At 47.7% G+C, this 26637-nt stretch overlaps 1 protein-coding gene across 1 annotated transcript; it reads left to right on the top strand.

Annotated features, from left to right (window-relative positions):
* Window positions 1-1337: 1337 nt before the first annotated feature.
* LOC149332320 (uncharacterized) lies at window positions 1338-25469 on the top strand. The gene is made up of 10 exons (XM_089557506.1): window positions 1338-1414; window positions 1833-1861; window positions 2634-2740; window positions 3756-3794; window positions 4704-4793; window positions 17801-17869; window positions 19204-19284; window positions 23281-23367; window positions 23827-23856; window positions 25182-25469. Exons 1-10 carry the CDS (start codon window positions 1338-1340, stop codon window positions 25467-25469), a joined length of 897 nt encoding a protein of 298 aa, XP_089413632.1.
* Window positions 25470-26637: the final 1168 nt, after the last annotated feature.

Genomic DNA, 26637 nt, shown 5'->3' with positions numbered 1-26637 from the left:
CCACACAAGCACACAGCCATTGATGGGGACAATATCGAAAAATAAATGTGTAAATAAAGCCTATTTCGAAAAGCGGTGTATTCCAGTTAAAGAGGGGGCTGCGAGCATTCAGCTGAATGTGACGCCATTCAGTTCCACCGCTTGAAGAAAAAAAGTTACGGTCCAGGAGTCAAAACTCATTGAATGTCTCGTGTTTGCTTTTCTATTATTTTAATTTCCCCCTCGAAATATTGTTTACATCTCGTTGTCTATAAAAACTAGGGAAACATGTGCCGGCACAAGATAAAGTAATCCTGTTGGTGCGGCATTTTCAAATGATCCGTACCGACTTCGCGTCTGGTTGCACCCCTTACACCATGAGGGCAGAGGACAAGCTCGAGCCAAAGCCTTACATAATAAATACGGACAGTGCGCTGGAACACTTCATGTAGATGCGGCAGAATACAAACATACCAATGCCTTTGCAATTGTGGCTGTGAACGAGAATGGTGACCACATTGTCTCGGCAACAATCAAAACGAAATCCTCTGACACGGAAGAAGAAGCGGCTATAGCCCTCGCCCTAGCGCATACCCAAGAAAGCATCATCCTCAGCGATTCCAAAATGGGTATCAATAATTTCGCAAAAGGGCGAATTACAAACCCCTCCCTTAGAATTCTTAACACAGCCAAATTCTCACCAAATTATTCCGAATTGATATGGGTCCCGGGGAACGAGGCAGCCCACTATAAAGCCCGAGGTTTCGTCGACCGGTCAGTGGATGAGTCTGGCTCCCTGAATTTCACGAAGGACTCCATGATCACATATCATGATCTCACTAATCATTTTAAACTAGAGAGGAGAATTTTCCCTCCTCCGGACAAAAGCCTGACTAAAGAACAAGAGGTTACGTGGCGTCGTCTACAGACGAGATCGATACGCAGCCCATCACTCCTCGCGCACATTTATCCAGATCTTTACAGCCCAAACTGTAAACACTGTGGCCAACGAGCCACCTATGATCACATCCTGTGGGACTGCAAAATAGAGCCACCTCCGGGTGATCTAGTTACCGCTCCTTCTCTCGAGCGGTGGGAGACCGTGCTGGCTAGCTCTAACCCCAGAATGCAAGTTTTGGCGGTGGAGTGGGCTGACAAAGTCGTCGAGGGCTACGTACTCTCGACCACTTAACGCGACCTCTTACCAAGCTCTTTCGGCTTTTACCAACGGCGTCCCGGACTAGGGACCCGATCAGCTTTCCCTTCAACTAAGGCATTGTGGCTTTCAATAAATGTTTTCATCATCATCATCGGCGAAGAAAATGTTTTACAATCAATCTGGTTGGTATCCTTTGCCGATGAAGAAGACAACGTTAGGCAGGACGAGCGGCACGCAGTCGGAGCGCGTGAACAAGAAGATCAAAGACAAGCACAGGTGCGTAGGTTTTGTCGTCCGTCATTTCCAGTACATTTCAGCGACACAGCTTCTTATGAGCTCGCAATCGCAGCTATGGCAAGGCGCACCGAAACGCCCGCTTGTTCATTTAGTGTTGTGCCTGTACTCACCTTGAGAAGCGCCAGTAACGGCAGTGAAGAGAAGAACGACTACAATCAGACTGCTTCACTAACTATAAATAGCACCCCGCCATTGTAAGGCGGGGTAATGTGTAGTTATACGGAGAACCAAGGCCGACAACACTTGTACCCGCCCGCTACAAAGGGATTTACAGTATCACCATGATTAGCTGGTCGCCATGATTGGGTGTACACATAGCAGACGAGCTCCGCCGATAACCTCAGCAAGCTTTCTTTGAGGGTCTCGTTGTGACGCATGGGTCCAACTGGCATTGCAGATTTGGCCGGCAACACACTAAGCTGTGTCGTAAAACATGCTTAGAATCCCAGTATAGCATAGTTCAAAACAAAGGAGGGAGGGGATAACGGCTTCATACGATCACTTACCAATATCTTCTTTCCAGTTGCTGCATAAAAGCAAACAGAGCTAACCTGTCTGATTGCGCCAGTGTGCCGTTCCGATTCAATCGCAACTTCTCTTGACTTCTCTTTGCAGCCAGGTCCCCTTAACAACACAATGGCCGAGCCACCAGCAGAAGTAAGCGTTGCGATATCACCATGTAGTACATTTCGATGAGCTTCGTGCCGATCTGACTGAGCAGTGAATATGTCGCCGCTGCATGACAGTCATGTATGTCATGTACTGTAGATGAGTTTCTCTTGGCGAGCTTCATATTTCTCGCTTCGATTTCATACTGAAAAGTTTGGAATAACTTTGGGATGTCTCGAATTACCGGAACGCGATGATCAACACTTATCGCCAGCTGCTTTGACGTAGAGCTGTCGCCGCAACGCTAGCTGTAAAGTTAACAGTGTTAATGATTTACTTAAATAGTAAATTAAGACCGTTTACTTGAATAGTAAATTAAGGCTGAAAATGGAAGAGAACGCAGGGTGTTTCATCTGAGTTCAGCTGCACATAAGACATTTTAGGAACCTCATACAGAATTGATGAACGCTTTCCATGTGTAACAGTTATCGAGAATCTTGTTGTATTCTCTCCTTAAAAACAGGATGAAAGCGTATTCTTACTTAGTCCTCACTGAGCTTTTTAACATTTTAAGCAAGTTTTCCAACAGGCGGCAAAGGAGGCAAAAGCGTTCATGCAGCGTTATCATTTGTTCCATCCAAGGATCAGAAGCCCCACCCAAGCGACATGAAAGCCGCGATCGGGAAATATGAACTTGTAAGTCCAACCTCATTTTGCCATTAACCTTGGTGTACCGAATTATGCCATACGAAGATACGCATGGGCTACACGTACGTTTCGCAGTGCACTGCAAATTCTAGCTGTCGTGCAGGACAAGTGATCTATAAATGGGGCTAATTGGCATTTCACAGCAAGAGACGAAAGCAGTAATAATGACAACAACTAGTTTATTTTCAATCAAACGTTTCTGGACCAACTTCTTTAGGGGTGGCAGAAATGCGAGCCAGCAGCAGCATCCCAATGGGCACTTAAACTCCCATGGACGTCTTGGGGACGTCCTGATGACATCCAATTGAGTTTAAGTGCCCACTTGGAGGGAGAAGCCTTCGCTTTCCCTTTCTATAGTCTTTTTAAATGCTGCTGCCGACTGCATTCAGTACCTTCAGCGCATTGTGAACACATGTGCCCTTTCGTTGTCCGTGTCCTTATTCGAAGTACAACAGATGAGGACTCCCAGGGATCTAAGAATGTAAAGTAGACAATGACCTTCTACATATATGGGAATTAACCCATTACGCTATCACGTCATACCCTTAAAGAGAAGTGTAAGTGTCCCCTCCAATTTCTGGCGCTGCCATACGCTGTGTACACTATATTTAAGTGAACCAAGTATCTCGCAATGGCGTATTATTACGCCGCGCTGTCACTCGGCGGTATACACTGCATGTATACACGATAAAGACATCTTTGTATGGGTGTTACTGATGCGCCTGCTGATGTCGATGGGATTATTTCGACCGACGCATATGAGGCGAACAAAATAGATCATTTAAGTCAGATTACGAATGGCACAAACTATACTGCACCTAATTATCTTCGGTTCAGTAACCTGTATTCACAATCACACGTGAATTCACTAGCCCAAATCGCGGTTCTTATCGGCGGATCCACCAGACAAAGAGACTGTGCAACAAATGGGGGACGGCTCGGCGCATTTTGCCGCCGGGTAGAGCTTCTTTATTAATAATTTAATACCTTTTTTCTTTTCCAGACAAATTCGCTTTCTGCTCAAGAACTTGCAAACGCCGGGGTAAGATTGATGGTTTAGTGATTGCGTACTGGTAGAATTTAGAAAGAATGCGATAGAACTTGTGTGCGTGCGTCAGCGATTGCCTGCGGCTGAACACAACCACATGCTTGCAAATAAGGCACATAACCACGTTTATTTACAGCAAATCGGCGAGGACTTCGATCTTTTCATATATATGTACAGCGTTAATCTCTTTTGCAGTAATTAACCAAATCCAACCAGCCTATCTCACAGGTCTCGCAAGCCTCGTCGGTGGCTGTGTTTGAAACAACCACCTGCCGGAGCAGTGGCGCATCGCTTAACCGCTGCACCACTGCCCCAGGAGTGGTATGAGCACTCCTCGCGATCTATGAATCTAAAGCAGAGAATTACCGCATTTGCTAATTGATAGTCAAAGAGAAGCCTAGGCCGCTGCAGGAACACACGAACGCTATCGCGTCATACACTCTAAACGGAAAGGAGTAAAAAGGGTGTAAAGTTGTCCTCTGGTGCACACCCCTTAAAAAATGGAGTGCACTCCACTCTAAACGGAAAGGAGTAAAAAGGGTGTAAAGTTGTCCTCTGGTGCACACCCTTTAAAAATGGAGTGCACTCCACTCTAAACGGAAAGGAGTAAAAAAGGTGTAAAGTTATCCCCTAGCGTGTGCACTAGAGGACAACTTTACACCTTTTTTACTCCCATGTAGGTGTGTTCGTGTTTAGAGTGCTTCAAGTTTCTTTCACTTACGCGGAGTTTTAATTTAGAAGACCTTTCTTATTACAACTGATACTGACGGAATAGCGCACCAGTTCGTATGAACCGGAAGTTCGAATTAACGAAAACGTACTTATAAACTACACGCAGTGCACGCTAACCCAGTACGCCTGCTCGTGTTTTCTTTTTTTTTTGCGCTGACGCTCACCTCGTAGTCGGGAGCTGCTGCAGTCCACCGGCAGTCGTCGCAGTCGGCGATGTCGAAGAGTCCCACCTTAGCCACCGACACGCCGGCGACGCCATTGGTGAGAGAAGTTTATAAGACGTGCGTTTTAGGGACCTCGCGACGTTTAGCACGGATTCCAACTTGTCGACAATCTTCGCTGCATGTTTTACTTATTACGGCTAAACCGAAGCTGTGCATGACTGATTTTTGCCTCTAGGAAAAAAAATTGAGTCGTTTCGAACCATTTGTTTGGAAATGTAACTTTGGTAAAACGACGTGCTAAGTACTTAAATATATGGGTTTCCAAGCATTTTGTTATCGTTTCCCTACGTTGAATAGTTCGACAGTATACCTGTAGATGCACACGCTTTCTAAGTCCTTCATGTTTATCGTGGGTCAGTCGTTTAACAGTTCTGTACAAAAGCAAACATTTATTAGGATTGTGAAAAAAGAAAAGTTAATAAATTAATTGGAACCTTTTCTCAAACGCATGTTGTATAGGTCATGATGCGGGAGAAAAAAGCGGCAGGAATCAGTTATTTGGCATAAGTCAAAGGATGAGTTATGACTACAAAAAAAGGGGAAAGTAGTGAGAAATATAATGCACCTTGCGCGGAGGGGGGGAGGGGGGGGGTATTCGTGAATAGTGCTATTTGTACATCAAAGTTAAAGCCTGCAAGGGGCTCTGCGTTTTGTGTGGAGCAGTGATTTTCGCTGCACCTCAGTCATCCACCTTCAGCACAACCGTTTCGGATTTCTCCCGACGAAGTGGAGGCATGCGGCACAGCATGCGCACGAGAAAAAAAAAACGTGCCGATTCGGAACTGTCCGGCACTCCACAATGTTAACTAATCGTCCATTTTCATTAAAACTCATTACTCTATTTCATATTATGTAAGTTGATTATTTTTGTGTATGACTCTACCTGAACACGGAGGAGGGTGGATCCTGACTTGATGTCGCTAGACGTAGCTTGAAATTCAGGGATTGAGACACCAGCATCGAAAGCTCGATGAAGGCGAAATGCAAATGGTGGTCTGTAAACTTCAGCTGTCATTATACAGACTTGATCACACATGTCCAACAATCTGGGACAAAAATTTTGAGCAATGAAAAATTGTAATGTACTGTTATGGAAATACTGAAGTCAATGGTCCATTATTCCGATGTGTAGCATGGAAAATCTTCTTTTAAACTTTTTCCATCGCTCGCATGGAGCAGCGAAGACGACTGCCTTAGAAAACCAATGGAGAAGGCTTTTGTTGATAGCAAAGACGTTAACAGCGATATATGGATATGTTGATCGTTATAGTAAAATCTTACAATATATGATAAAACTGCATTCATGAACTCTTTCCGGTTTAAAAATTCTTTCGTCTAGAATTGTTGGGTATGAACAGCTCGAAGGCACAAGCTGTTCGCCACATGCGCTCAGCACACATCCCCAGAGAACAGGCACGAGAACCCTGCACGCAGTTCGTATCGGACAGTACAATGGCGACGTGTTTGAGGGTAGTTAAATGGTGCGTAGCTGCTGTGGTTTGCGCATCTCTTCTTTAAATCTTTAGTAAGGGAGTGATTACTCATCGACGTCCACCCAAGCGCAGCAATACGGCTACAGAGGAAAACTATACAGCTTTCTCGGAAACTTCGCAGTTAAAGAAAAATTCGTCCTGGTCCGGGGTTCGAACCCGGGACCACCACTTCATCGGAGCAGTCGCTCTATCGACTGAGCTAACCGGGACGGCAAGCTTACGGTAGGGCGAGAGCGAATTGATCAATAACTCGAAGTGGGAACAGTGTTGACCAAATGTTTAGGGGAATCCCCCATGGTGGAGTAGATTTGTAATAAGGGAGTGATTACTCATTGACGTCCACCCAAGCGCAGCCATACGGTGTTGACGCTGCCACCAGTTGTTGGCGAAGATGGGTCGGTTCGGCGTCGTTGCTAGCTCGTTGCTGCTGCTGCTCGCTTGACGGAACCGTGGTCAAGCTTCCGACACCCGTTCCCACCCAGGGTGTCGAACCGGCATTTTTTCGGGTTCGGTTCGGGTTCGGGTTCACGCCTTTCGGGTTCAGTTCCGGGTTCGGCTCCAAAGGGCCATTCCGTTCCGGTTCGAACCGGTTCGGACTGTCCCGAACCGGTTCAAACGGGTTCAAACTGGTTCAGGACAAAAAAAAATTAAAATGCAGATGAGTTTCAGTCAACCCTGCTATGCGTTTTCATTTTTCTGGCACATCGATATACAAAATAAAAAATGCAAAGATTTTTTTACGAGAACATAAAACTGTGATAGTTGGTAAGAGTTCATGCTTAAGCAGCGCAGTAAACAGGACAAAAGGAAGACTGGAGGCGACACAGACGCTGACTAACAACTGGTTATTACATTCTCGGAAAAGTGTATGAAGGCGCAGGACACAGTGAACAATCCAGAAAACAGAAGAACAAAGATTAAAACTAAAAAACCGTACTGCGCATGCACATCATAGTCGAGTCATTACATCTTTTTCAATGAAATATGAAGACTATATTCCATAGTAGACAGCACTCCGCTATCTCCTGGACCTCACGCAGTTGCCAGGAAAGCCTGACTCCTTCTCTACCAAATTGATGGATGGTGAAGCAGCACGCCCATCTGCTTTCTTCCTGATCATAAAGGCCTCCACCATCTCTCTACAAATTCTATCTGAGTGAATAAACAGGAGACTTGTATTTCTAAGTGGGGAAGCAATGAGCATTTGATCGAACATCACTGATGGGTGAAAAAAGTAGCGGTGTCGTACAACTTGGCTTAGCATTGCAGCGAGTGCAACGATTGCTTCCCCCAGTAGATAAGACAAGTGTCGTGTTTAATAACCATTTTTGCATATGTAGGGAGTTGGTCGAGGCCTATGTGATCAGGAAGGAAGTAGATGAGTGTGTTGCTTCACCATCTATCAGTTTGGCAGACAAGGAGTAAGGCTTTCTTGGCAGTTGTGCGAGGTCCAGGAGATAGGGGAGTGCCGTCTACTATGGAAGGTAGTCTTCGAATTTCGTTGAAAAAGACGTCATGACTCGACTGTGATGTGCATGCGTAGTATGGTTTTTAAATTTCAACTTTTGTTCTTCTGTTTTTGGGGTTGTTCCCTGCGTCCAACGCCTTTATATACTTTTCCTAGAATAAAATAACCAGCTGTTAGTCAGCGCTCGTGTCATCTCCCGTGTTCCTTTTGTCGTGTTTACTGTGTGACTTAAGCATGAAAAAATTGTTTAATGCGAGGTGTTCTCACTTTACCCATTTTACTTATTGTCCGCAGCAAAGACGAATTTGCGGCAAGAGCCGTAAAATGAAATGAACTCGAAATTAATGAAAATCGGCTATGTGTACGCTGTAATCCACCTTGTGGGGTGTAAGGCGAAAAGCCGGTGGATTTTGCATCTACAAGACCCTCCTGATTGAGCAGTTCGGGAGACCCCGTCGCGCGATTAATAGGCCTCCCTTGAAGCTGGAGTCAGTTGGGACTTTCTCGTGCACAGTGTACTTACGGGGCCCCAAGACTGCCGCCGCACGCGCCCTCTACGTTCCCGCGCACCACTGAGAAACGAAACTGCCATGTATCGGTACCTACCTACAGACGGACACCTTTCCGTAGCCTCAAAACCGACTTGCCAGTCCCCCCTCCTTTACTAAATGGTAAGAAAATGTGCGAGAATCCCTCGACCGCCCATCTGCCGCCCAACGAGAGCCTCGTGGGAGCACAGGTTCTCCCTAACATCCAGAACTTACGAAACATATTTTATTTAAATCACCTATTCGACATCGCCTTTGTGACTCCCGTTATGTATCCCGAACCCCTATAGCTCAGTATCTTCAAAAACACAGCTAATCGTGGCTTCTCACTACAGTACAGTAAGAAATAACGATATTGTCTTATTATGATGACGTCAACCTCCTCTCTTCTGATAAAAATAGTATCATGAAAAACGCGCGCTTGGATGGGTTGAGAACGCTTCGTTTTTGCACGGACACGAATTGTCAACAGCCCCGACGCGGTGGCTCAGTGGTTACGGCGCTCGGCTGCTGACCCGAAAGACGTGGGTTCGATCCCAGCCGCGGCGAACGAATTTCGATGAAGGCGAAATTCTAAAGACTTGTGTACTGTGCGATGTCAGTGCTCGTTAAAGGACCCCACGTGGTCGAAAATTCCGCAGCCCTTCACTACGGCGTCTCTCATAGCCTGAGTTGCTTTGGGACGTTAAAATCCAATAAACCAAAACAAACAAACCAAATTGGCAAATGCGACTTTTCATGGGGTGCTATCAAAGGGAACCTTTGAGTTAACAAAATTTTTTGCGCCCTTGATAGAGTGATAAAAAGTGGTTAATCTGGCGTGCGCCATTTGTCCACCAACTTGTTTCAGGCATTTATTTTCAAAACTACAAACGGCCTCTTTCTGGCATCTATGCTTAATAGGCGACTAAGTGCTCGCCTGTCTTTTCTGGACATGCTCGCGAGGAAAACCGCGTCGATGGCCTACGAGGGCAATCATTGCCTACGCGTTCGCCGGCTCGGCAAGGCATCCCGAATGGAAGAAGCGCGGTGCGCGTGAGACGGGGGCATCGTCGAGAACGAAGCTACTGACCATGGTCGAAGATCAACTAACAGCAGCGATTTGATACTTTTGAAATCCTTGCTGGCCATGCCGGTCACGTGGTAAGCATAGCCTGCCCAGTCGTCTCCATCTTTTGCGCCGCTACCATATGCACGCATTGTCATACAGCGGACAGTGCAACGGATGCATTCTGCTCCACAAGCGCTGCGCTACTTCGTCGCTGCATCAGCCCAGGAACGACAGAAGAAGCTCGAAACACACGTATGCAGATTTCTGGCAACGCATCGTTGATCCATAGCCGACCAGATGTTTCCTCTGATAACTACATTCCTGCGGACCACAAAATCGCAGAAGCACCTGCTCTGACGGAGACGTTGAACACCAAGTGCGAGCTCTCCCTACTGCCAGGAATCATTTATGTGACCGACCTGCCACCAGTTGCTATGCACACTTCATCCATGATTAGTTATACCCGTCCCTAAATTTGATAGTTGGCAGCAAGGTCTCGACGACGATTAAATGACCGCCCTAGATAGCCTGGAAAGAGCAGCGACAGGCTCTGCTTTGCACAAGTAGGCACGCATAACGCAGTTTTATAATAAACGCCACTTTTAGCGGCCTTAGTATTTTTGGCTGTTGTACGAAGAATCCACTTGCTACGAACATCAGATATAACGAACGGAAGCCGCGTGACCGTCAGGTTCGTTATAAGTGGGCTCGACTATAATTTCAATCGGTCACAAAAACCTTTTCCACGCTTCAGACATGGACCCTGCATGTTAGGATGAACCTTCGGGCCAAAGGGAAGTTTGTGCCGTGGTCAGTGCATTTCTTCCTGTGCGAGCAACGAGAGATAATTTGAGAAATAATTTGATATTTTTGTCGTAATGCTGTGTTGTTTTGGGACATACTTAAGCAGTATCTTAAAAAACCCATTGACATCATACATTTCTTTAAAACATTTATATCTGCGATGAAAAACTCCGGAACTCCATGCGAACTCTTCTTGTTGATAGGACCGCTTAGCGTGTGGAAAACACGCATGATGGATGAACACGCAGAACCGCCGCGTTCAACGAGGTTCCTGTTCAGACAACAGTGCACTTTAGCGCAGGAGGAATACGCTGCGCAAGTTCGACCTCCTGACTGGTTCCCTTTTCTTGACGTGTGCACCGTCTGGAATTTTCATGTGCGGGCGGAGAAAGGGAGTTATGGTGGCATGAGGCCTTATGCCGAGATCGCTGTATTCGACGCTGTCAAGTAAGGCATGAGGAGGATCAGAGAGGTTCCAAATATTCCATGCAACAACCATAAAAAGAAGCCTCGAAGATAGCCGAGTAGCCTAAGGCATCTGTAAAGAGAGCTTTCTGTTGCGCCGCCATGCGTACAAATCGCACTCGGAGTCAGAGAATAGAGTATGAGTACTCTTATAGTTGTTCTTTTTACTGCGTTAATAGTATAGCTTGCTTTCCCAAAAATAACCGCACTATGTGTGTGTGCGGGGGGGGGGGGGGGGGGGGGTTGCGTGCGTGCAGCCTCCATCCTTGATGCACACTCCGGTGGGCGCACATCCGGGCATTCACTGGTAAAAATGCACCTTAAAAAACTTTCACCCATCTCCCCACCCCCCATCACCCACCTGTACGCGATATAGCCGAGGCAGATTGTTGTCAAGGCTCAAAGTATCGAGTCGCCCAAGCGTTGTACGCGAAAAAAACGCCAAGAATCATAAGCCTGTCATGTCAGACACTAAGAACCGGAAGTATGACAGCAAGAAGTAGATATGGGTCGCCAGACAGAGAATTCAAGGTCGAGCACTGCGATAACAGCGGATGGAGCCGCGCGCTGGCGACTGGCAGCAATTTTTTCTCAGAAGCAGAACGATTTCAGCGAATGGGCGTAATGAAATCACTTCATCGCCGTTACATTTAATCGCAGTAGCATCTTTCTGGGCGTAATCACTATCGCATCCCAGCGAGCGCATATATTTCCTCATTGCCCTTCTGATTATCCGGTATTTAATTTTTTGCTTATTAGATCATCTCCACCATTGCCAAGAACCCGCGTTTCGTTGCTTATTTCCGTCACGTGCAAACAAGAATGTTCTAAAAAAAAAAGAAGCTGCACCAATTTATACACCCTTCCTTTGGTAATACTAGTAGTAATATCGCGGGTTTAAAGTGTCCAGTAGACATTGAGGCTATAGGATATACGGTGTAGTGGAGGGCTCCAGATTAACGGAGATCAGCTGAGGATTTGCGGCATGCGACAGAGCACACTGGTTTTTGTATTTCTGAAATCAGCAGCAGAGCTCCGCAGCCATTGAGCCATTTTTTTCTTTGTTGCCCTACATCATGAGGGGTTTTATTTAGAACCTGCTGTCTGAGACAATGAGCGCCTACAAAAGTAAATGTTGCGCTAAATCTATGCGCTAGATCATCTCATTTTGTCCGGAAACAAGAAGTATGCCGAAATGCAAAAAAAAAAAGTGGGGCTGAACCGGGTCCCGAACCGGTTCCTTTGAATCGTTCCGGTTCGGGTTCAGTTCCAAGATGGCGAAAAAATTATGGGTTCGGTTCGGTTCCGGTTCCGGGCGAAAATTCGGGTTCGGTTCCGGTTCGACACCCCGTTCCCACCACCACCAGGACAGGAGTGCCGCCAAGTGAAAGAGTTAAGTGATGGGAGGAAGATTACAAGAGGGTTTATTTACATCTTTTTTACAACATGGTTAGAAACTGAAGGGAGGCTCAAGAGAGCTCAAGTGAGAGGCTTGAAGAGAGCTCAAAATGAGGCGAAGTGAGCTGCTCTGCCGCATTCGTTCTCGACATTTATACTGTTCGCCTTCCCTAAATTCCCTAGGTTGAGGACGCCCACGCCGGGGTGGGAGGGGCCCAGATCACAAACAACACAAACTTGTGCGCACAAACACACCACTGCACTTAGGGCCACGCCCCCGTCACATGTGGAGTCTGAGGGAAAGAAGGTTGTCGAGGTAGCGTTGACTGCGGTAGGTGATGGCCTCCGGCCAGTCGAAGGTTTCTGCGGGTCACCGACATCTGCTGATAATCAAAGACACCCGCCGCTCGAGGCCGGAACAAAGAGGTCACGAAAAGGCCAGAAAGTGGTTCCTTGTCCCTTGTCGAACGATGCCCGCCAGCTCGTCGCGGTGCTTGGCACGCCTAAGAGCCACAGCAAACGAAGCCCTTTGTTCCCCCGGCACGCTCACAGCAATTGGGGAAGATAACGTCGGTCTCCCCGCGGCGGCGGCGGCGGCGACACTTGAAGAGACTTCGGAAAGGCGGTCTGTTTTTGCTAAAACTTCAACCCCTTCTTTATGGTTCTGTACTCCGACCAGGAAGGGCTCGGTAAATGGAATCAGCTGTCACCTGGGTCCCCTGTGTGGTCCATGACGGCAGGCTTGGGGCAACGGTCGCCGAGTAGAAAGCAGGTACTCTCAGCCACCCAGGAGACATATGTGTGCTGGCTGCTTCCGCCGCTGCTTAGCCTTCGCCGTACCTTGCTTAACGACGACCCACGTCTGATAGTAATTCTTTCCAGGCCCGTGTACTACGATCTTTACAGCTCCTCCGCGGCCCGGAAAATCTCGAATGGCCAGCGTTCCCCACCGCTGGGCAGGAAGAGATGGGCTCGCGTCCACGTTGATATCTTGGCTTGCAACATCAACTCCCAAGGCAAACCCAAAACACCAAACCACCAACAAAGGAAAGCACAGATGGGACGTTCCAAACAACAAAGCACCACTCCACGCGCAAGCGTTCGGAATTCACTCAAGACCCACCAGGCTTCCTTTTAATTCCAAACAAAATCCTGCTCCAGAATACTGACCCCACAATTTTGCCCGAATTTAGGGTCAAAGCGAGCGTCCGCGTCACATCTGAGGTCACCAAAGACAGACTGCCACGTTGTACGACAAGCGGTGGTGTGTCAAAGCCTACAAATTTTGAATAGAAACTCCATTCCTTATCAATCAAGCTCTGATCCCCTATACCACCCGAATATCGAAAGTCTGCTTAAAATTTTGGCCCACGCTCAGTTTAATCCACTGGCTCTTCTCAAAGAAGCTTGATCGCTCGAGACTGAGAATCAACTGCTCCAGTTAAACTCACAAAGATGCGACTGCTCATCAGAATCCATACTCATTCCAGTACTGACGCAAAACTTCTCTTAAACTCATTGTGTCAGGCACCATAACCTATACACAAGCTGCTACAGCTGTCCTCCACAAAATTCAGCACTTTCAGTTCATTCGGTTAATCTCCGAATACCGCAATCGGATAACTAACCACGCGCCAGTAAACAAGAGTACACAGATATGCACAACTATGCGCACTTTCTTGGCCTTTGCAAGGCATTAGCTACACTGCCGTTAATGTAGCAACAAGACCTTGGTATCTCAACCAAGTCTGACATGTCTGAGTCTACTGAAACCTGTGCCAACCTTCAAACACAGCAAAACTTTAATGCTCTGAACGGTTCCAACTATGCAGACAGCACATAGTCTACTCACAAATCTTCGCTAAACTCCTGCGAGTGCTCTCATAACTTCGTAGCGTGGCAAATTAACACTCGCAATTATTAACTCAGACTTTAATCTTTCTCAATTTTAAGAGAAAGCACAGTAACGTCCGGTCAACTCCAAATCTTTAGCTCGGAACAAAGTAGGCCTTCCCTTTTTGATTTCGCACATCAAAAAAGTACAAAAAAAAAACAGCTACTTCGAATGGCTACGCGGGGGTGAAAGCTTACTCACCTCTGCCGCGTTGAAGTGATTAGTCCTTCAGACGCGCCCGCTGGGGTCGCGCTCTGACTGATGACACTGTTGTCATTTCGCTACAAAAGGCCTCTGAAAAAAGCCATCTACGACTCCCTCTGTCGTCTCCGCGCCCCCTCGACGCGCTCAGAAAGCCTTGGTAGCGCCTGCAAAGTCGAGAACCGGCTCTTGGCGACGCACAGCGACCAGCGCGAGAAGCTGTTCTTTGTTCTCGCCCCCAGCACGAAGCTCGGCTACCCTTTCGCCCTGCGCGCTTCCCGGAATCCAGTGCCGCAAGTGAAGGACGCATCCTTCTTTTCAATTGCGCGCGGTGAACATGCCTGCGTGCGGGGTCTCTGTTTCTCAATCCCTGTGCTCGCATGCGCTGACGGTAGCGCAACCTAGCGCATTCCGGTCTCTTGGGCCGCTTTGCCTTTTCCCTTGCCGCCTTCTTGTCAGGTATGGGTTCTCTGGGTTTTCCCGCAGGCCGATGCCCTTTGAAGAACCTCCCTCCTGCTCTGCTTGGAAGATGCGGTCTTCCCTTTCTGTTACTGCGGTCAGGTTTACAACAATCCACGCATGTCGCCTGACCAGTAACTTTAGCCGCAAACTTGCGAGCTCTAATGCGGGAAGGCTTCTCTTTCCCTTCTGCCGCATTTTCATCTGTGCTAACACTAGCACCTGTACGCGCACGCGAATTTAGGGCCTGAAATTTCATCCGTTTCCTTTTTGGCCTCGCCCTTTTTCTTTTTCGCTTAGAACTTTCCACGTGCATCGCCTGAACAAAGTCTGTCTCCTCCAGATTTTGGCATGACTTGCCTAATCCTTCATTAGGCACAAATTTGACCTCTTTGTCTTCACAACAGATGGTCATCTCTACAGAGCTGACAGACGGACCTTCAGCTGCCCCGGAAATGAGCAGTTCGCTCCCCTGAAGGTAGTCCTCTGCAGCTGGCTTATCGCTCACAGTGCTTTCCTTTGAAACGCACTGCTCATCTATAATCGGGCTCTCGTCCTTTGTCTCAGCATGGCGTTCAATACTGCGTCCTAACCCAACAGCAGCTTCACACTCTTGATACGCCACCTTCGCCGAGGTAGCCATAACCCTGGCTTGGTCACTGGCACCGCAGTGACGGCTCAAATCTGAGTTGCCACGATTCACAATTCCTAAAGGGCTCCCCTTTGTTTCCCTTTTGAAACCTCTGCCTTTGGGGAAATTATCCCTTTCACACCCGTGCCGGTTAGTCGCCTGTACAGGCCCCTTTCTAGCGTCCTCGCGCTTAACCAAATCGGCCACGGTTCCTACTCTCACTGCACAGCCTCTATTCGGAGCTCTCTCTTTTCTAAACCGTCCGTGCCAGTTAGACTCTATTTCTCGGCCCTTATGCGCAGGTTTGCGACTACCTGACTGGGCGACGGTCTGTTTAGCTAGCTTGGGAAGTCTTTCTTGGCTCGGCTTTGTCCGACGCCATCCGTGCCCTCTCCACTCGTTTTCTGAACGAGCTCTCGCGGAGTTACACTTAGCTAACTCGGAGACGGTCTCTGTAGCCTCTCTATGCTCTGTCGTGTGCCATCCATGCCGGTTTTGCGCCATTTCGCAATCCTGTATTATGGCGTCATGTCTCTCTAACTCGGCGATGGACTGGAACATTGAAGGCCATGTCTGGACGGAGATAGCGTCACTCATTGCTACTTCGTTCCCATTAAGACCACTGAGCATTGCGAGCCGCCTTTTCTCAGCCTCGAGTTTAAGCTCTTCTAGCTCCGCTGCTAGCTTCTCCATACGCTCCTGGTGCTGTGCCTCTCGTTCCTCTCTTTCCGCTTCCTCAGCTCTTTTACGCTCCTGTTCTTTTGCCCACCTGTGCATATTATCCCAAGCAATTTCAAAATCATCTTCTTCTTCCGTTTCAAAACATTTGATTGCCTGGATAATATCCGCATCTTTCGCTCTTTCCTCCACATCCACACTTAACTCGTCGCACAAGAACAACAGTTCTGTCCTCGACAACCTCGTCAGGTCCACGGTCACTGCTTTTAAATATTGGTTTTGCTCGCTCATGGTGATTCTGTGCAACTACCTCTGCTACAGACATACAAACACCGATCAACCAGCAGTTCAAATTGTTAACCCAGAATTTGAAGCCTGGAGGATCCAAAGCAAAAACCAAACACTCACCCGCAGAAGCAGCACCATGTCACCAGGTTCATCACACCGCTGCCAACCAGTTGTTGGCGAAGATGGGTCGGTTCGGCGTCGTTGCTAGCTCGCTGCTGCTGCTGCTCGCTTGACGGAACCGTGGTCAAGCTTCGACACCCGTTCCCACCACCACCAGGACAGGAGTGCCGCCAAGGCAAAGAGTTAAGTGATGGAAGGAAGATTACAAGAGGGTTTATTTACATCTTTTTTACAACATGGTTAGAAACTGAAGGGAGGCTCAAGAGAGCTCAAGTGAGAGGCTTGAAGAGAGCTCAAAATGAGGCGAAGTGAGCTGCTCTGCCGCATTCGTTCTCGACATTTATACTGTTCGCCTTCCCTAAATTCCCTAGGTTGAGGACGCCCACGCCGGGGTGGGAGGGGCCCAGATCACAAACAACACAAACTTGTGCGCACAAACACACCACTGCACTTAGGGCCACGCCCCCGTCACATGTGGAGTCTGAGGGAAAGAAGGTTGTCGAGGTAGCGTTGACTGCGGTAGGTGATGGCCTCCGGCCAGTCGAAGGTTTCTGCGGGTCACCGACATCTGCTGATAATCAAAGACACCCGCCGCTCGAGGCCGGAACAAAGAGGTCACGAAAAGGCCAGAAAGTGGTTCCTTGTCCCTTGTCGAACGATGCCCGCCAGCTCGTCGCGGTGCTTGGCACGCCTAAGAGCCACAGCAAACGAAGCCCTTTGTTCCCCCGGCACGCTCACAGCAATTGGGGAAGATAACGTCGGTCTCACCGCGGCGGCGGCGGCGGCGACACTTGAAGAGACTTCGGAAAGGCGGTCTGTTTTTGCTAAAACTTCAATCCCTTCTTTATGGTTCTGTACTCCGACCAGGAAGGGCTCGGTAAATGGAATCAGCTGTCACCTGGGTCCCCTGTGTGGTCCATGACGGCAGGCTTGGGGCAACGGTCGCCGAGTAGAAAGCAGGTACTCTCAGCCACCCAGGAGACATATGTGTGCTGGCTGCTTCCGCCGCTGCTTAGCCTTCGCCGTACCTTGCTTAACGACGACCCACGTCTGATAGTAATTCTTTCCAGGCCCGTGTACTACGATCTTTACAACGGCTACAGAGGAAAGCTATACAGCTTTCTCAGAAACTTCGCAGTTGAAGAAACACGCAGGTCAACACTTTCAATCTTTCCCGTCTTTTTCAACTCTCCTCTGTCTGCACGTGGTAGCGATTGTAGCTGAGCTCGAGCCAGTGGGCAGGCCCGTGAACTTTCCTTTTCATCCTTCCTTCAATCACAACAACAACGACAACAACAACAATAACCGGTTGCCCTCCCCAGAACGCAGTTGTAGCGATTCTCTGCTCAGCTGCGATCTGGAGCAAGTGCCAGGAACTGCACCTTGCTGGGGTGCGTTGTAGGCGTTGCTAGAACCATCAGCGGAGCAGAGCGTTAACATGTGCATGGGTTCACTTGGCCCAGGATCTCCACTGAACTTGCGCTGGGATGCGAAATTTCAATGCGACGTGTGCTGATATGGTTTCGCTTTCCTCGTGTACGCCCAGGAGATGAACCTGTCCAAGGAGGCACTGTGCGGTTCGAGGGCAGCCAAAGACAGCAACGATGCATCCATGGTAATTTCGCTGGATATTGTTTCCGTGCTCACTTACAGCTTTACAGCATTATCTGCATGCATATTAGTATGCGTAAACGGCAACGCTGTCCCGTCGCCGTACGTTGTAACCAAGAACTCCCTGGCCACCTGGATAAGAATTAATGGAGAATAAGTAATATCTGATTTTCTGATGACATTGCCTGGCTAAGTCACTCAGGAGATGAACTGCGAAGAATGATCCATGAGTTCCGAAGAGCAGAAATGTGGGTCTAAAAATTAACATGCAGAAAACAAAAGTAATGTTCAACAGCCTCGCAAGGGAACAGCGCTTCACTTGGTAGTGACCGCTGGGGGTGGAAGAATGGGGTGGAGCGCAAATGGCAGGTTCTCTCAGATTATGAATGCCAGTTTACCACTGTCCCTCAAGACAAAAGTATGCAACAGCTGTTTTTGTTTTGCGGGGTTTAACGTCCCTAAGCGACTCAGGCTATGAGGGACACTGCAGTGAAGGGCTCCGGAAATTTCGACCACATGGGGTTCTTAACGTGTACTGACATCGCATAATACACGAGCCTCTAGAATTTCGTCTCCATTGAAATTGGGCCGCCGCGGCCGGGTTCGCACCCGCGTCTTTCGGGTCGGCATCCGAGCACCATAACCACTGAGCCACCGCGGTGGCTGATCTTACCGGTACTCACCTAGAGGACAGAAACGTGGAGGCTAACGAAAAGGGTTCAGCGTAAGGACAACGCAGCCAGCTGAAGAAATAGGCTTGGGCAGGGCATGTAATGCGTAGGCAAGATAACCGCTGGTCCTTAAAGGTAACGGAGGGGAATCCAGAGAAGGCAAGCGAAGCAGGGGCGGATGGGTGGATGAGATTAGGAAGTTTGCGGGTATACGGTGGCCGCAGCTGGCAAAGGACAGGATTAATTGGAGAAGCATGGAAGAGGCCTATGTCCTGCAGTGGGCGTAGTCAGGCTGATGATGATGATGAAAGCCTGTATCACTTGGCACAAGGTAGTTGAAGGGATTACCATCTCTAGATCTTTCCAATAAGTGCTCCTTGGGCGTCGCCACCGAGCTGTTGCGTGCACTCCGCGCTATAGTGCGGTGGAATGGAAGCGGCAGCGGAACTGATTCGCAACAACCTGGAGGCGGGGTGTTTCGACATCTTCCTCTCCCGATGGAAAGGTCTATACTCCAAACTACGCCTTATTGATACGCCTTATCGATGCCTCCGATTACACTAACATCCGATCAGTTTGTTACCCGATTTTTGCGTGTTGCTTACCGAGATTAACTTCGCTGCGTGCCGTTGCGTCTTATGTTGTTTTTCCCCCCTTTCGTGCACAGAGGGATTCGGCCCTGCAGCGCGTCCTGAGCCCACCGGCGCCCACGTCACCGCCCCCGCCGCCGGACAAGAAACTCGAGGTGGTTGGTACACGCCGGCTGATTTCCCGCGACGAACCTAAAAGCCTGTTCACATGCAAGCAAAAACGGCCGCGATTTCTGCCGCCGAGACGCAAAAACCTGTTTCGAGCCGTCGCGGCGGCTCGAGCAGCCAGAGCGACGAGGTTCCAACAAGTTGAAAATTTTTCGCCGCGACCCCTTACAAAAAAGTTTTAGACAGTCTATAGAGTGTCTATAGACTTCTGTCTATAAAGTCTATAGACTGTCTATAGACAAGTCTATAGGCAATACAAATGCCATAGACAGTCTATAGACAATCTATAGATTTATGGCCATACACTTTTAGTAGACTTGTCTATAGACAGTCTATAGACTATGAATAGACAAAAAGCAATAGCTATAGGAAGTCAATAGGGGATATTCAAAATTCCGCAAGTGCGCTTTCCCGCATAACAATGTTGCCCCTAACAAGATGGCCGACTTCGCTATAAAGGAACTACATGGGCTTCAGGACAGGCGCTAAAGGTGTAGATAGAATGTAAGAAACGTATTTTGGAAGAATCCAACAAAAAAACCAGTCTTTCTTGCTTTGTTTCAGCTGGAAACGCATGGTCCGCCATCTTGTTGGGGGCAACATTGTTATGCGGGAAAGCGCACTTGCGGAATTTTGAATATCCCCTATAGAGTCAATAAGAAGTCTATAGACTGTCTATAGACCATTTTTATAAGGGACGCACCGTTTAATCGCTCAATTCGTTCAGTCGCTTGCATGTGAACCAGCTTTCAAGCACTTCCGAGGGGGGGGGGGGGGGGGGGGCGGGATGTGAGAGGACAGATAAGCCTTGCAGGTTTTCCTTGCCTTGCCTTTGGGAGGTTAAGTGGCCAAGCACCGGCTATGGTGTAGGAACATGGGAAGGAAAACGGTAACGTTGTACGGTCAAGAAACAGGAATAGAGTAGAGTTAGGGAAAAACATGAGTTAGCGATATCCTTTAGCTGTCTACAAAAGGAGGAAATGAATGCGCATATGGCATTTACAGCGGAGAACAGGTAACAGGCATGACACCGCTCAGGGCAACGGAGAGTTTGCAGTCAAAGGTAAACGTCGCAGAGGCGGCAGCCAGTCATGTGAGCTGATGCGATTAAAACATTTACGGCACTAGGATGGCCGCAGCTGCAGTGGCTAGTTGGATATGAATATGGAAATAACCTTTTCTTTTAGTGCATGGAGTTAAGCTTCTACTGATGATAATGATGATGATGATGAATTGATGGAATTTCGCGGTATCCGGCTTTTTGCAGAGCCCACTGACAGCACAGTGTTCTGGTAATTGAAGAATATCGTTAAATCGGAAACGATAAACCAACTGTTTCCATGCACCTCTGATCAAAATTAGTTCAATAAATTGAATATTCTGTCGAATTGAGAAGCATTGAATCCATTGGTTTACTGTCGAAAGATCATTATATATCTGTTTAATGGGCAAAGATAAAACTCGATTATATTTCATACGTGAAATATTAATTGTTAGATCAGGCATTTGTTAAATTTGTAGATCGAAACCACTGGTTTATGGTCAGCAGATAGGAGTTCGTTCGCTGAATCGCCTGTTCCGTTCGGCTGGGAACCCATAATGCTCAATGGATTACTGCTGGTGAAAAGAGAATTCTTTCACTTAGCCGAGAAGGTTAAAATTTCCCGCTTAAACCGCATAGGCCTGGGTTTCTAGATATTGCCCAGACGAATAAATCGGCAGTCAAGGCCTAACCTGTGTCCTCTTTTATATTCTTACACCCATCACCAATCGCGGGTATTGCCTATGCAACCTCAGTCGCGCGCCGAATTCACGAAGCTGCATCATGACTCCCTTAGGTGCTATCAGCGTCAAATGAAACCCGAACAAAACACCTGAAACGAGAACACAAAAAATCAAGCATATTAGAGGCTGGAGATGAAATACAGGCGTGGGCTATTAACATTTCAGAAGAGCGGTCTTTTCGGCTTCGATGCGAAAATCAACTGCTAATGTATTTTGCCTCCTATAGTATAATATCTGCGAGTTGGGCTGTTCGCGTTTCAATTGGATTGTTCGCGTTTCAATTGACGCTGATAGTACGTCACTGCAAAATAGCAACGGACGTCGATATAATATGTGGGCGTTTTGCTTCTGCATTGCTCCAGCGCAGGTCGCCGCGGTGATCTCAAAATTTTTCATAAAGCATGAAATTAACTTACTTGTCTAGATACCTTCGTTTATTCTGACCTTCTGGCCACGCCCCTAAAGCGCATGTATGGCACGGCACGGTGACACATGCCATGTACACCCGATGTGAAAAGTTCACGGGTCACATGAATAGCTGTCCTTGCAGCCTTGGCGTACTGACCGAAAGTGGTAGGCAGTCTGCCGTAATGATTCCCGCATTAAGGCGCAGGAAAAAAGCGAAAATTGGTTTTCAGGAAAGGAAATTCGCAGCAGCAGCAGCAGCAGCAGCAGCAGCTGTCTCACGTATCTCGGTGGACACCCGAGCTGCACCGTAAGGGAAGGGAAGAAGAAAGGAGTGAAAGAAGAAAGGAGTGAAAGAGTTGCCGTAGTGGAGGGCTCCAAAATAATTTCGACCACTCACGAGTAATGAAGAATGACGTAAGAAAGTGCATTGGCTGCAGGCAGTTGATTTCTGTGCTGTAGAATTCCTCTCTCACAAATATTTGTGCGCAGTCTGGCTTTTGTGAAACCTGCTTTAAAGAAACCTGCTTTAAAACAGATATACCGAGCCTGGCCTGTGCTTTGACGTTCATTCCTGGTATAAGGTGCTTGACTCTTCCAAAAGAGCAGATTGCGCATTTTGATTTCAGGTTACATGCAATGGCTAGGCCTAAATGCACTTTTTTCGCGACTCGCATGCCCCGTAAACTTTTGATGCCGAGTGCACAATGCATATGCAGACGAAAACAAAAAGTGTAGAAAAGTAAAAAGCACACGGAGCGTGTATACATACGTGCATTAAACGTCTTTCTACTTCGAAAGGCTACGAAGTACTCCACATGATACGAAGTACTCCAAACAACGTTAGCAAATCAGTCGATGACGAAACGTCTGTGCCCCTTCAGGACTGCATGATATGCTTGCTTGATCCTTCAAACGCTGGCTGGCTCATACACGCAAACAATTTTTTCCTTTCTGTTGTCGCAGTTATATATGTTATATTTGCCTGTCATTATATTGCAAGTAAACAGCTGCAGTTTTAACATAATGCGTGGATTACCATGCCGTTGTTAATCAACGCATCGTAAGCGTTCCTCGGACTTGTGTGCAAAACGCTCTCACGTTATCAAAGGTACTACTCCTCTGATACCGCTGTCAGACGGACATCGTGACAACATTGTGTGACTTTGAGAGACGGACATCATTGTATGATAACCTCTGAATTTAAAAATGTTAGACAGGGTGTTAAAACTAACGCTTGCTGCCCGATATGACGTCTTAGAGAAGGGGAAATTTAAAGGAGGGCGGGGTTGCCTCCCACCCACCTTCTCAAGAGAGGAATTTTACGCAGGAAAACCATGCTATAGACACAGTTTTTTCGACGACAGGACCATGCTGGACACCCCCCCCCACCCACCCATCCACCCACCCACCCACACACACACACACACACACACACACACACACACACACACACACACACACACACACACACACACACACACACACACACACACACACACACACACACACACACACACACAACACCCCCTTCAAGATTGGCCCATATCTCTGTCCACGCCTTAGAACGGTCGGCTGGCATGACGTCCTGGAACCGTCCGTCGCCGCTAACTCTCACTGAACTCTCAGCAGGAGGTAACGCTACCATGTAAAGCCACCCTAATGTGGTCGCAGTCGCTGCCGCTGACTAAACGGCAGTTGGACCCGCCCATGGAACAGTGGTGCATTGTTGTCATGCAGCAATTTGGGATGCGACATCAACAGGTATACTAAACACTGTAACGTCGCGATCGCAGATCGTCAAGGGCACCAAGGGCCCCAAAGGCACCATGCAGCCGCCACCACCCCCACCTCCCGTGGCCATGTCGCCCGATTTGTTTGACGTAAGTGATCAGATACTTTATATGCTTAGCTTATAACATCGGCAGGTCCCTGTCACTATGTATAGTGGGCAGTGCGCCTGGTTTATTTTTATTATATTGTGCACAAAAGTATCGGTACAATTCCAATAAGCACTGGAACTCCTTCGGATGTCCTGCGGACGTCCGCAGTACGTACATACGAGTTTTAATGTCCATTGGGATATATCATGCAGGATAAATGACATTGGTACGCATACAAGTATGCGCGTTTCGCATGCAGTCATTTCTAGCCTTTTTAACCTCATCGAATTAAGAGTACTTACTGCATCATTGCTTGCTGTGCATGCATAGGATACAAACAGGAAAAGGAAGCACAGTTCACAAGTGGGATTCAAACCGCGGTCTTCAGTGAGATTTGAATCTTAGCCATTTGGACCTGCGTATTCGGGCTTGTGATGCGACTGTTTTATGTGCTCGCAGGATGACAACGTTTCCACGGCCAGCTCAACCGTAAGCAATCATTTTCCATATCGTTTTCCTGACATGTGACCCTTGGAATGAATTACTTGGATATAGAGAAACTGTCTGTACGCTTAAGACCGAAAGGTCGCGTTAGTTTCTCAGCAATTTAAATTAAAGCCCACTATTGCAGATTGGTTGCTGCTTGCAATCTAAGCGCGGAGCAATTTGTCGATTTTGCTTAGACTTTAAACGACGTCCTATGTATAATGGCGCTTGATAATTGTCACAATCGCAAGCGGTATCCTGGTCACGAAGTTTGAGCATGGCAAGCTTGAACAAGCAGTCATGTGATTGATTAATCAAACAATGAACCCAACTGTAATCCTTACCTCCATTTTTGCTTTCTCTGCTTTGTGATCCCTATTATTTTCTCTGTTGTTGTCAGTCGCAGGATATAAAAACACTTTTATATCGTGTGACGATTACTTGCCATAGTACATATACTTGTGGAAATATGTATCTATTAGCAACAATTTTTGTTTTGTTTGTGTATCAGTGCAATTAGTGCGTTGACTGTTCTAAGAAGCATGTTCCAGTGAACTGCTTTGCAATTGTTCCCGGGCCATTGCCAGGCCGCTTATGTGGTTTTTAGAGTTCCTACAGTAACTCTAGTGGCTTTTAGCCTAGGAAGCCATAGTGTTTGCTGGAAAAAAACTTGGAGGCTTTCTTAACCACATTCTTAAAGAAAAAATGCGAAAGCCTTTAGGTTGCCTGCTATGATGTCTACAATGAATGTCTTGTTCTTGAGATTTTCCCACCGAAACTGTTCGGGACCGGTTCCGTTATCTTTAAATGGTATGGATGAGTCATCAGCATATAGAATGGTCCAGTACCTTCAATTGGATTATAATAGGAGATTGTACTAATCGTAATACTAATCCACCTTAATCCGCCCACTAACGCCATCTAATCCCCCTCAATCCAATTTCTGGGGGCTTACTTCTAAAATTTCGAGGGTCCTTTAGAATTTTTTGGGATGGGATAACTACTAAATTTTGGGTACACGTGCCACAGTGGCCATGTTGCGATGGCGTAACAAAGTCACGTGCCCTCTCTCGGCCAATCAGGATGGCCCATCAGAGCAGGTCGTGATGACGTCACAAGGTTACGTGACCTCTCTGGAACAATCAGGGTACTTCGTTATGGTTTGGTTTCTTGGGGTTATGGAGTAAATCGAAACTGCAAGACGACAGCCTAAATGTTATCACATTCAAATATATAAAACTGAACTGACCTCGTAGCTAGCTTAGGACCACCTGAAACATAATGGCGACTTACTGCTGCATGCAAATACTTTGCCCCACCACCACCAGACGGCGTTCAAGGAGCGCGTGCGCGCCATCCGGCTGGAGCTGCTCCGACACAAGGGCATCATCGCGGCCACCTCGGTGACGGCCTTCTGCTTTGCCACCTACTTCTTCCTCGTCGCGGTCATCATGATCGTCATGTACGCCGTTGCCGAACGGCCCGAGGACCGCGTGGCTACGCGCATGGGCTTCAACCCCATCAACATCGCCATCACGCTGATGGCCATGGGCGTCGGCTGCTCGGCGCTCGCCATGTCGCTGGCCTTCTCCATCGAGGACATCAACTGGGCGTAGCTTCCCAGAGAAGCAATAAAGACCGCTCCAAGGGCTCTATCGCCCGATTCAGTGATTTGGGAGTCCCGGAATGCGGCAGCAGCGATAAGCGGAGAGTCATCCTGTGTGAAGATGTGCGAGCCTCCCTTATAGTTTTGAAAAATACTGTAGCGCAGCAGAAGACGAAAACACAAAAAACAGAAACAGTGTTTTTCAAGACTATGAACGAACGAGCCCAAAAAGCCACACTTATAGTTTTAGTTTCCTTTGGTTTGGTTTGGTTTATTGGGGTTTAACGTCCCGAAGCGACTCAGGCTATGAGGGACGCCGTAGTGAAGGGCTTCGGAAATTTCGACCACCTGGGGTTCTTTAACGTGCACTGGCATCGCACAGTACACGGGCCTCTGGAATTTCGCCTCCATCGAAATTCAGCCGCCGCGGCCGCGATCGAACCCGCGTCTTTCGGGCCAGCAGCCGAGCGCCGTAACCATTGAGCCACCGCGGCGGGGCAGTTTTAGTTTGCGTCTCCGCACTTGTGCCGAAACGCATGGGGGTGATGGTGAATACCATAGAATACCTATAGTAGGATATAACTTCAAAAAGAAACAGCAGTTGGCAACATTGGGACATGGTCCGCAGCGCCCTGTATTAATCTGGTCTCCAACTACAACAGCAAACGAAATCAACTTTTTAATGTTTGAATATATCAAACGAGACAGAGGCATCAAAATTTTACAGCTTATAATTTTTTCTTGTGATTAGCTTATTTTTTAGGTACCACGAAAAGTTTGGCAACAGACTACTTTTTGTCTTGGAAGAATCCTGTGCGGCGATCTTGATTGTGGGCGGAGCTTCTGCAGACTTAAGTTGTATGCAACAGGGACGAAGACGAGAGACAGACAGCACATCCATTCACTTCGAGTCCTTTCGACCTAAGCGCTACACAATGTTCACTATGCGACACCAACTAAGCCAAACGGCTACCATGAGCATGAGGACAAGTTATGACTCTGAGCAAATTCGGCTGAAAGCAAAAAAAAAAAAGAAAAAAATGTGTGCCGGCGCTGGAATCCGCAGGGAGGCATGCATGTTTGACATAGCAGTCTCTCGAGACTCGCCTCACTACAAAAAGTGACCAACGCATTTAGAAATAGAGCCATCAAATGTCAGAAAATGGGGTAACTTCAAC

The sequence above is a fragment of the Amblyomma mixtum genome, chromosome 8 (genome assembly GCF_055824585.1).
Source record: "Amblyomma mixtum isolate Tamu chromosome 8, ASM5582458v1, whole genome shotgun sequence".
Taxonomy (NCBI): Eukaryota; Metazoa; Arthropoda; class Arachnida; order Ixodida; family Ixodidae; genus Amblyomma; species Amblyomma mixtum.
This window is presented reverse-complemented; position numbering and strand designations above follow the sequence as displayed.

Bases quoted from the DNA above. Each gene is read 5' to 3' on its own strand.
- LOC149332320 (XM_089557506.1), top strand. From the start codon at position 1,338: ATGAAGAAGACAACGTTAGGCAGGACGAGCGGCACGCAGTCGGAGCGC. The intron at 2,741-3,755 runs GTAAGTCCAACC...TTTCTTTTCCAG, and splicing joins CGATCGGGAAATATGAACTT to ACAAATTCGCTTTCTGCTCA. The intron at 19,285-23,280 runs GTTGGTACACGC...TCGCGATCGCAG, and splicing joins CGGACAAGAAACTCGAGGTG to ATCGTCAAGGGCACCAAGGG.